The sequence below is a fragment of the Pelophylax lessonae genome (assembly GCF_965119305.1).
Source record: "Pelophylax lessonae genome assembly, chromosome: 2".
NCBI classification, from domain to species: Eukaryota; Metazoa; Chordata; class Amphibia; order Anura; family Ranidae; genus Pelophylax; species Pelophylax lessonae.
In genome coordinates, this window is record NC_138769.1 from 297,114,914 (window position 1) to 297,127,161 (window position 12,248).

The 12,248-nt window shown below is 41.2% G+C and overlaps 1 protein-coding gene across 1 annotated transcript in view; it reads right to left on the reverse strand.

Annotated features, from left to right (window-relative positions):
- Positions 1–3,300: 3,300 nt before the first annotated feature.
- CSRP1 (cysteine and glycine rich protein 1) overlaps positions 3,301–12,248 on the reverse strand; it is a 39,715-nt gene continuing 30,767 nt past the window's right edge. The window contains exons 4-6 of the mRNA XM_082248365.1: positions 8,621–8,750; positions 5,056–5,149; positions 3,301–3,578 (exon numbers count right to left, since the gene is read on the reverse strand). Coding sequence (XP_082104491.1) covers positions 3,502–3,578; positions 5,056–5,149; positions 8,621–8,750 — 301 coding nt within the window. The 3' untranslated portion in view covers positions 3,301–3,501. The remainder of the gene's footprint in view (positions 3,579–5,055; positions 5,150–8,620; positions 8,751–12,248) is intronic.

Genomic DNA, 12,248 nt, shown 5'->3' on the forward strand with positions numbered 1-12,248 from the left:
TGGTGCCCCTCTGGAAGGCATAAAGCGGGAGTCGGGAGTCAGGAGAGGTCCTGAATCTGCTTGGTAGGTCGTTTCTTCCAAGTGTGTGCCTGCAAAGCACATGATCAGTTGCTAGGATGCCGTCGGTCCTAGCAACAAATGACTGCAAGGAGGATTGAAGTGGAGGGGGAGTTGGAGAGGCTGAGAGTGCAGGCATGCAAGAATGCTCACTGGGAGCATTGCATCCATTGAGAGCACTTCCACTGAGTGAACCCAGTTCCAGCAGTAGCCTCTGGGACTCCAGCCCAGGACCATGGGAAAGTCCTGCAGAATCCAGGATGGTTGGGAGGGATGGTAAACCTCAGATATGAAAAATGAACAAAGCATAGCGTTTTTTGCCTCAATTCAAAGCGTCAAGTGTCATTTTTCTCTGATCAAGGAAAATAGAATCTTATATCTGGGACAAGTTTGTGACAGTTGCAACATCCAAGAATATCAAAGCTATCTTTTCATCTGTCTCGCACATACTGGCCTTCCTACAAACAGATAGAGGAATTGGCCTCAGTTCTCCCAAAGTTTAGTCAGCTGCAATCTCAACAGTTACAGTCTCAATAGGTGGGCCAGTGAGTCTTTATTTATTTCGTCACAGCAGGGACTTGTAAAAACCTCCAATTGCACCATCGGAAGAATGCTTTTTCTGGGACAACATCTTTGACAAAGAAGTTTCTGAATTACAAGCCTTGGGGGGGCTAGAAGGCCTCCTATCATATTCTCCAGACAGCGGAACTGCATCAATTGGAGCACCTTATACAGTGCCTTGCGAAACTATTTGGCCCCCTTGAACTTTGACCTTTTGCCACATTTCAGGCTTCAAACATAAATATATAAAACTGTAATTTTTTGTGAAGAATCAACAACAAGTGGGACACAATCATGAAGTGGAACGAAATTTATTGGATATTTCAAACTTTTTTAACAGATAAAAAACTGAAAAATTTGGCGTAAATTTGGGGACATCAACGTGGCGGCTGCAGGATTTGGGACATGTTACATGTTCCACCCAAAATTGGGTGGTCAAGGTCAACTTATGCTTTAAAGAAAATCTACAGTATGCCTTAAAGGGATGATCTCAGGTGTCTTTGAACACTAGTCTAATCAAATTTATAACAGGCAGGAGAAAAACAAATATCACTTGAGGACAAGGCTGCATTTTGTTGAGGTGGGTGGGGTCTGGGGGCTGATTAGGTAGGCTGTAGGGTGCCCCGTGATTTCTAACAGCGGCTCTGCTAAGGAAACACCTTTTTTCAACAGCTTCTTTCAGATCCTCAAAAAGGTTTTTTTTTTTTGGCCTACCAGGGGAAAAGTAAGGAGGCTATGAAGCAGTTTGGCTAGATTCTCCTTTAGTGGTGAGAGCACATTCTAAAAGGGCAGTGGCGGCATCTACTGATATGATCTGCAGGGCTGCCAGCTAGACACCATCTCGAGGCAATACAACTTTAGCATTAACCACGGTGGAATTCAGCAGAACCATTCAGGCTTCAGTTTCTTCTATCCATCAATAAATAATTTTGCATTTACCCTCCCTGTCCGTAAGTTTTTATCACTGTAATGCTGCCATGAAGCCATCAGGAAAACATAAATTTGTATCAATACTTGTTTTAATTCTCCTTTCCTGGTGCCTGTCCATGGCAGCATACATACCCATCCTTGGTCTGAATTTTTTCACTAGCATTGCTAAAGTCCTATACCCTTATATAGGCTACCAAAGCTGTTCACTGGTCCTGGGGGAGGTGATTATTGGTTTTGCTCTATCACTGGTATGCTGCCCTGGATAGGCACCAGGAAAAATAAAGACAGTAGGTACTTTTATAAACTTTACTTTTTTGAAGGCTGATTTGTGTGAAACTAGTACTATCAGCTTGCAAATAATGTAAAACAGTAGTGACCTGCAGTTTTGTCTGCTCTGAAGGCTACTGTATCACCCCAGGCTCAGACTGGCCCATCAGAGCATCATTGAGAAAGCCACAGTATTACTACCACTTTTTAATGAACTGATCAGCACATGACAAATCCGAAATGGCTCCAACACTGCTGCACCTGCACACAGAAAGATGTCATTGTAAGAGGTATTGAAGGGCTGTGCATTGAAAATAAACAGTTTTTATCTGCAGGTGATGCTGGTTTCTGTTCAAAGGTAAATGCCACCAATGATTTGAAGGGTCGGTTTCTCCCCAGAGCCCACTATTCCAATCACACCAATGATTTAGGAGGCTATTCTACCCTGGGGACCACTATTCCACTGACACCAATGAATGGGAGGGGGGGCAAATCTCCCCCTAAGGGCCATAATCCCATTAGGTCTATTATAATTAGTTAGTTACTCAGTACCCCAGTTTGATTCATTTTAAATAAACGTTTTACATTCCCACACTTTTATTTATGGTGGGCCAAGGAAGATTTTGGAAGCGTTTACCAGGCCCTCGCCTCACAAAGGTTGACTGAAGTATATTGATTTACTAACCGGCTTTGCTAAGTTAAAAGTAGAACTGAACTTTCAATAAAAACTATACATTTGTATGTCCATGCACAAATGCTGGCATATAATGGGTTACCTTTACCCAAGACATATCCTGTATCTGGCTACATGACCTGGGCCCTGTGTTTGCATCCAACTTTTCCATTAATAAATGGTTTTGTTCCTTTCAACCACTAGAGGGTACTGTTTGGACACAGAAGACCGGCTTTGCAATGGCTTTAATCAGCAACTCGTCTCCTGAGAGCAGATTTTTCAGGGAAGTACTAAGGAGACTGCAGGCAATATTTTTGGAAGCAGGAATTTTTCTTAAAAAAAATAACATGTCATACTGGCATATTTCCAGAGACTGCTGAGACAAGTACAAATATATACATTTTAATAAAATGATGCATGCTGCTTTTATAGGATTGCAGACACTTTTATTTTTTAAGTAACAAAATTGAATATAGAGACACACAGTGCTATAAATATACTTTTATTATTATTATGTGAAAACCACTAATGCAGCGTGAAAAAGCCACCCAACAGCTGCACATTACAATTGCTTACCATAAAAAAAAAATGCAAAATTTATACAAAAATAGCCAAAAAATATCCCAGGTTAAGCATGTTTTTCCTGTCATTAGTGTTCAAAGGCAGCAACAAGCTGTAAGTAAACATTATACTGTATATGGCTGCTTTAGGGTGTGTGAGTAATACTACACAAAAGCATAAAATGTGTTTTGTAGTAGTAATCTCCAATTTCCTTCCATGTGGCAATGTTGCAACTACTCCTTACACTTTAATTTGTTTTGATTTGACATCCTAATAGGATTGAATACATGTTTAAAATTTAACGAATACATTTCATATATTTGTAGACACACCTCAGCACACAAAAGAATCTTCAAAGCTGCAGCAGTTAGTAGCAGTGCTAAGCAACTGCGTCTGCCACTGATCATTTTACTTTGTCTGATGGTAAGCAAGGACAAGCTGGAAACATCTGTTCATGAAGTGTGGGCTAAGGCACCAGCACCCTGTCCGAATCCAAAGCCTTTTGGACCAAAGCACTTTGCGTAGCATCCTGGGTACGAGGAAAAATACTGAATTAATAAATAAGAGCTCTATTTACATGCAAAACAAACACACTGAGAAGTGATACAAACATGTTCCCTGAGGTTCAGAAAGTCTTGTGACTTCTCATAACACCACTTTCACCCTCTGTCTCAGGCTGCGTTCACACTGTGCAGAGTGGCTCGTAGCAGGGGGTCCGGTGCATCCCTGTTCACAGTTTTAGGTCCGAATTCAGTCCAAATTTGTGGCTAAATTCGAACCTGAAATGGTCCCGGAGACGCACAGGACCCTACTGCAAACCACTCCTCAGCCGTCTGAGCTGTGTAAACTGGGGCCTTTTTCACAATTACTTGTATTGTAATAAATTGATTAATGTGGTTTTAGTATTACCGATAAAGTGATTAACGATAAAGTGTACTTATACTTAAAGTGGTTCAAAAGTTAAAAGGTTTTTTAATTTTAATGTATTTACTGCATTAAGGTAAAAAAAACTTTCAAAGCAGCTCCACCCAACACTTACTTCAGTCCTCTGTCCAGGGCCATCTTACCGAATGGGCACGCTGGGCAGTTGCCCGGGGGCCCACCTGCCCAGCTACCCAGTCCCAATTCCCGTGTGCATCCAACTGCCAGCTGTCGGCCCTGCACTGCTGTCAGGCCACTTGGGCCCTGGAGAGGGAGCCCACAACTGCAGAAATGCCTGTCCGCCTCAACGGGAACAGGAACACACAGGACCGTCGAGTCTGACTCCTGTCCGTGTGTGTGTTTTCTGGACCCAGCTTCCGAAGTTGGAAGCTGTCATTAGGCTTGCACTGCTGTACCAATAAATATCGCCTTATCGATATTTTGCATTTTTATTCTCGTGGGTGATTGTGTAGGCAGGGCCCCAGTGCACTGTATTGCCCGGGGGCCTATAATGCTCTTAAGATGGCACTGCCTCTGTCGATTCAGTGCTGTGCCTGTCTTCTGCAGCTCTTCTTCTCTCTTCCACTATTCACTGGAGACTGAGCAATGGGAGACATTGGGTCCTGCTGCTGTCAGTCAAATCCTGTGAGGAGGGGAGCAGGAGCCAGGCCAAGCCATGGTGTGTGTGTCTTTGGACACCACTTACTGAGGGAGGAGGAGGAGCGGAGATTGCCGGAAGGGAACCCCAGAAGAGGAGGTAACAGACCGCTCTATGCAATATTCTTGCACAGAGCAGGTATGTATAACATCTTTTTTTTTTTTATTTAATGAAAAAAACTAAACTGGAGCCTTTACAATCACTTTAGGAGTGTTTTTTTTTTTTTTTTTTGCTATTCCGAATATTTTTGATTTCCAAATTGTAATAGGTTACTGGGCATTTGTCTTATTATCATGTTGTCTCCTTAGCCTGAAATTGTAGCTTTCTCATACTCTCTCCAGGGCAATAGGGAAGGTTAGTAACAAGTATAAACAAAGTGTATTCAATATAATGTTGACAGTGGAAATAAGATATAATAGGTTTTTACCTTTGCAGAATATTTCTCCATCCTTATCTGCCAGTGTAGTGGATTCCAAACCTTTCCCACATTTAGCACAACGAAAGCAAGCCTTGTGCCAAGACTAAAAGACACGAGGAATATAATCAGGCTTAATTATAAAATAATTACTACTGTACGTACACATAAATGAACCTTTAATAATTATGTACTTCAGGGCACAATGTCCACAATGTTGCATTAGGGGACTTTAGCGCCAAATTCTTGTAACCTTGCAACACTTTCCGAGATAGTTTTGACACATGCAACAAATCCAAATAATTCTTATTTGTGACACTATTCTAACATGGCTGCAACAAATTCATCAAGAAATATCACCATTTTGGAGTTAAAGTGGAACTTTAGTTGGAAAATTAAGTCTGGATAGATCACTTCATGCTGACCCCTTTACAGGTACCACTATGTAAAACATAAATAAAAACTAGCAACCTAAAGCCATGTCTAACCCTGCTCTGCGCAGCCTTTATTATCCTGTATTCTCAGCACGGTGCCCATAATCAGTGAGTAGGATAGTGTCTTATGTAAAGCTTCGGTCGGCCTTCCTCTCTAACTGAGCCAGGACCTACAATCAACACTGGAAATGCACACCTTTTAATTACAGAAAGTGACATGAGACCAAAGGAGAGGATAACAGATCACATGTGCAGCACCATTACAACTACAGATCAGGACGAGGTTAAGATAGCAGCTTCCTTAGCTGTAAAGGATAAAAGGGTTATGCTCTTCTTTAAAACCACCTGTGACTAATAAAATGTAGCAGTATATTCAAAATTCATATTAGCGAGAATAACTCTTGATAGATGCCACCTCTTGCCAGCACAGAGAGCCAGAATCATATAAACATGTAGCATAATAATTACTTTCACAATTTCTAGATCTACAAATCAAGATACATTAATGCGATGTCAGTGGAAAGAACTCTCCTTACGCGTGTGGTCAAAGGAAAGAATTGCCCCCCTTTACCCCATTAACTTACAGTATGTGAGAGGCAGAAATTGGTCATTGCTCAAGGAACCCCTAGCAACCTCTGGAGAAACCCCATGAAACCCTGGTTAAGAAACTGATGTATAGTATACCCCAATAGTGGATGTAAACAGTAACATTGCTGTTTTTCTATTAAAAATTTCAGTAAAACAGATATCAATGCAACTACATGGAAATTCCACAGTACATGGTTGAGGATTTGAAGGTTCTGGTAAATATAATCAGCAGTAAGGGCAAAATCTTTGGAGGAGCTCTGGTTGCTCTTCCATCCAAACAATTGCAGCCATTTTAATCTAAGTTTTATCCATTTTAGTGCTAGGAGAACACCTTTTTTTGTTGTAAGTGTCTCTCCATTTGTTTTATCAATAAATTTGGTTACACGATGATGGCTCCTTTTTCTTTGTTTCATATGTTACCCTTAAGGTCTGTCATAGGAGATAAACAAGTTTGTAATAAAAGCACTTTTTGAGATCAGTTTATTGATTGAACTGGTCAATTTATTCTGGCGAGTTTATTTCCACTGGAGTGTATGCACAGATTTGTGGTGATTTGGAGGTGCTTATGGTACAGGAAACACTAATGAATTACACTCTGGATTTGGAGCGTGGAGGGATTTTAATTTATGGATTGAAAGATGGGGAAAGCAAAGAAGATAGTTTCCTCAACATTTCAGCAAATGTGTGGTGCACACTAAGCATTTTTGTGGAGCATAGTTTATATATTTGCCCATTATTGTTACATATGTTCACAGTGGGTATATTTGAAACATCTATACTGTTGTCTACTGGGGGATCCATAAACAATAGAGCTGAGTCTGGGCATTCATTTACCACCTTGCAGCACAAGTAAACAAAGGTTTAGGATGCTGGTGACGTCGATGGCCTAATTTAGACTCATGGCCATATATAATCAATGACATTAAGCTGATTGGACTGAAAAAAGCACATCTTTTGAAGTTCAGATAGAGTTTGAAGGATGCCAGCGCTCATCTCTAATCAGCAGCAGCTTAATTGCTCTAGATATTCCACTAATTATAACAAAAATAACATAAATATACAAAAGATAAACAAAATAATAAACTGGCGCCTGCTCCTTCTCTTAGATAAATGTTCACATTGAATAACAATGTCTGGAATCAGTATTCTACTTGTTGTGGTTACTGGGCTGACTTCACAGCTACAGCCATTCGAGCAGGCTGGACAGCAGTACTGTTGCTGCCAATTGTGCCAGGGCATAGACCGCTAATAACTATGCTTCTTCACACTGGACTTCAAGATTTATCTACTATTCTGCTTTGTCAATACGCCTACTGATGTGCAGGAACTGACAAGTAACTATTGCAGCTTCAGGTCTTACTTAATGGTTATCTTATGTGAACTGTACTTCTAAGACAGAGAGCTTTGACTGAAGAGATGGGCGTACTGATCTCAAGACATTGTTATTCACTGTGAACATTTATCTAAGGCCTTGTTTACTCTTGCATTCCCAATTCAAGAGCAATTCGTGTTTGGATTTGACTGCCTGTTTTAACCCCTTAAATCCCACACCAGTGCATCACAACTACGTGCAATTGGGCTGCCTCTATTCAGTTGAACTTGACAGTGGGAATCATTTTTGCAAAACATTGCAGCCACGGCAGCCACTGCATATGTACACCCCCTTCCACTGCTTTTTCAGTTTATGGAGGAGTAGTTGGGGGGGGGGGCAGTAAATTGAGGCTCAACTGTGCATTTTTAGCATCCTCTAACCACAAGTGTAAAATAAGCCTTAGAGAGGGAGCGAGTGACAAGGGATTTATTATTTGTTCAGATTTAGATGCAACCTCAAGATAAAGGGATAGTTTATGAAGCGTGGCATGCCTGAAAAAGATCTGTCTTCTTCACCTGTCTGTGCCCCAGTCAGTGGCACAAGGACAGGCTTGTGGTCCCACTGAATAAAAGCCACAAGAAGTCCAAAGCCAATCTGAAGGTGAAGCAGTACGGATTTAATCCAGTAGTACCACAAGCCTGTCACTGAGCAACTGACTGGGGCACAGATAGGTGAAGGAGCATCTTTTTCAGGCATATCATATACTATCCTCTATCTAAAGGCTGCATTTATATCCAATATAATGGAATTAACAAGTTTTTATAAGGCCCCTTTCCCACTTATGCGACCTAAAAGTCACACGATTTTACTGCGATTATGACTGGACTTGAAGCAATGCCTATGTATTTGGACCTCAAAACGCATTCAAATCATATTACTTCGAAGTCATTGAGACTTTAAGTTGTATAGATATGAATGGTGCTCATTGGAAATCATGGAGTACCCAAGTTGGAGGGAGGGGAGCAGATTCCCCTATCAACACTGTCTGTGTTGATTTGGGGAAATCAAACTAATTTCTTTGGTTGCAGGAAAGAAATAAGCTCCATCTATGGCCGGCCTAATGTACATCTTTCTGACTGATTTATTATCAATCTGTTGCATGCATGGTCATATCCTGTACAGAGATGAGACACAGTTCTAGTGTCTGATCCATCCATTATAAATAAAATGGCATAACACTTACATTTCCTCCACCGATCACCTTTTCAGCAGCATACACAGTCTTTGAGCAGCGAGGACACAAATCAGCGCCTCCTACTTTCTGCGCGAACTTGGAAGCATTCGGGTTGTTTGTAGGCTGATGTTTTCCTGGGCTGTGTTGAGAGAGAGGTATAAGCAATTTATGTGTAGTTACCAATAAAAAAAAAAATACATTGACTGGATATGCAGTATAGTCCATATTTTAAGAAGTATTAAACCCAAAAACAAACATTTATTATATTGCAGGTTACCAATTCTTAAATGTGATGGCTGTATTAGTTTCTTTTTTTAAGGCTTTCGTACCTTTATTTTGACCATATGATCCAGCCAGTACATCTGTTTTTCAACAGAAAAAGCTCTCTTACAAATGCATTAGTTAAGAGTATTCAGACAAACTACTTACCCCTGACTAGGGTGCTTACAATGATCAGCTTTTTTTTTTTTTTTTTTATGTACAGCATTTATTCCAAAAAGACAAAAAAAAAAAGTTACTTTAACTGCAGGAGGAGCTGGAGTTTGGCGTCAATGTGTTAGATGCACTGGCTGAGTTAGATACACTAACACTCCCCTTCCCACAGACTGACAATGCTGTTGTCCATGGCTGTCTTTAGGGTGGGCAAAAGGGACAGCTGCCCTGGGCCCCATCATTGTTGTGGAGCCCAAAGCAGCTGCCTCATACTTGCCAATTTTCCGCCTTAAATTCTCTTGTCCTTTGAAGTTTTAGTCCCATGCTGTGTCCGGATATCTCAGTGTGAAGTTCTGCTAATAATGCTGCCCAGTTCTACCCTATTACCATGTACAGATGACTCACCTGCAGACCCTGTGCTTACTGTATGTGTAAATAACTGGCATTGATATGCAAATAGTGGCAGAATTAATATCTAAACAGTGGCAGAACAGCGGCATTGATATGCAAATAGAGGCGGCATTCATATGTGTATCATGCCCCCCTGAGGTCATATCCACCATCACCTCTGCTGAATGCTGCCCACTGGGGAGGTAAAGGAGCATGCTTTAAAGTCCTGCCTGAAACTGTGGTCATTAAGCTTACCATCAGCCGGTTCTGCAAAGGTAAAAAAAATGGAGGGCGGGTGTGTGTGGGTGTGTGTGTGTTTTGGGGGGGGGGGGAGGGGGGGGGGTTGGGGAGGTGTGCAGAGGAAGAGGAAATTACAATTTGGGGTGCACAGGTGGGTAAGGAGGGGGATGTATAGAGGTAAGGAAGGTGGGTGAAAAGATGAGCAGAGAAGACAAGTAGAGTTAAGGGGGGGTGGGGTTGGAGTGGAGAGGATTGAGGTGCATTGGTTAGCAGGTGATTTAGAATGTAAATGTGTACTGACAGGGTGGATAAAGATGTAGGTCATGCATAGGGCAGGCCATTCATTTTAAAGGGCTACTCTATGCACTAGAAATGCAGAAAAAGTCCCTAACCCCTTCTCAAGATCACATGGTGCCACGGCCCCGTGAATTTTGGTACATTTGAAAACGCACATGTCAGCGGATGCATGAGGATGTCATTTAACAATTAATGGCACTGCTGTGTATCTGCTAAAGGGAAGCGTGTTTCTGTGGTGTTAAGAAAGCGATTTTGCATGCCTTCCACACACACACACAAAGTGTGAACACAGGCTAAATGTCTCAAGTACATTGGTGGTCAGTGTAAATCTTCTCATTACATTGGGGCTTGGTGTGGAATCCTTTCATTCACACTAGTGGCCAGTGAGAATGCCCCCTTACATTGGTGTGAATGCCAATCCCTCCTTACATTGGTGGTTACTGTGAATGCTCCTATTACATTAGTGGTCAGTGTAAAATCCGCATTACATTGGTAGCCAGTGCAGAAACTCCTCTTTATATTTGTAGTCGGTAAAAAAAAAAAAAAAAATTCTACCTTTTGGGGTCAGTTTCAAATTCTCCTTTACATTTACAATCCTCCTTTCCAATTACATTAATGGTGAGAGTGTAAATCATTGGTGGCCATTGTAGAAATCCCCCTTTTCTTGGTTGTTGGTGTAAAATCCCCCATTACATTGGTGATCAGTGTACATTTCTCTTTACATTGGTGGTAAGTGCAGAATTGCCCTTACACTGGAGTCCGTGTAAATCCTCCTTTACAGTGGTGGTCAGTGTAAATTCCCCTAACACTGGTGGTCAGTGTAGAAGTGTCACCTTTCATTAGTGGTCAGTACAGTACAAAATCTCCTCGACAATGGTTGTCAGTGTAAATTTCCCTTTACATGAAGGTCATTGTATATTTCCCCTTACACTGGTGGTTGGTGTAAATTACCTTACATTGGTGTCAATGTAAAAATCCCTTTTTATATTGGTGGGTGGCGTAAAATCCCCCACGCATTGGTGGTCATTGTAAATTCCCCATTACATTGGTGGCCAGTGTAAAATCCCCTACTACAAACTGGCCAAAGATTTCCAGCTTTGCACTACATGATTCAGAATTTGCCACAGGTTACTGCCTCCTAACTAATCCCATCCTCCCACAACAGCCACCGAACCCATCCACCCCCCAGCATTGCCACTGATCACACCCTCCACTCCCCCAGCACCACCACTGATCCCAGGAGTCCTAGGTTCCTTAGGAGTTTTCTGTCTATTGATGAGTCCCCTCACCTCCTCAGCAGTGTTAATGTTTTTGACTAAAATATTTTCGTTGACTAAATTAATACTATTTTAGTCAACTAAAATATGACTAAAATTACATTTTAGTCAAAAGACTTGGACTAAAACTACATACAATTTTTATCACAATGGCTAAATCGGTGTCTGTTGTGCATGTTGAAACCTTGATACCATAAATAATAAACAGGTTATTCGATTTTTACTCCAGGAGTATATAATGTTTCAAATTTAAGTAAACCTATTCGATTTTAGTCGACTAAAATATGACAAAAACCTCAGATTACTAAAATACGACAAAATAAAATGGCATTTTAGTCAAAAGACTAAAATACGACTGAAGCTAAAATGGCATTTTAACTATAACTAAAACTAAATCGAAATTTGATGTCAAAATTAACACTGCTCCCCAGTCCATGCTGTGCAGGCAGTGAGGAGATGATGTACTGTAACCTTTAGCAACCAATCTGTGAGCAGTAATGATGTGCACTAACCTCTTGAAACCAATCAGTTAGCAGTAAGGATGTGCAGTAACCTCTAACAACCAATCAGTAAGCAGTAATAATGTGCAGTAACCTTTAGCAACTAATCAGTGAGTGGTAAGGATGTGCAGTAACCTCTAACAACCAATCAGTAATAATGTGCAGTAACCTTTAGCAACTAATTAGTGAGTGGTAAGGATGTCCAGTAACTTCTAGCAACCAATCAGTGAATAGTATTGATGTGCAGTAATCTCTAGCAACCAAACAAGCAGAAGTCATGTGCTGTAACCTCTAGCAAATATTAAGTGAGCCACAATGTGTGCTGTAACCTGTAGCAGCCAGTCAGTGAGCACTACTCAAATGCTGTAACCTCTGGCAACCAATCGCAATCACTGCCTGATCCTATTCAATAAAATGATTTGAGTCTAGCTGCTATTTATTGTATCCAATCAATAGTAAAGAGGGCCCTTCTGCTGTCTGGTGTGCCCTCTGTGCTCCAGA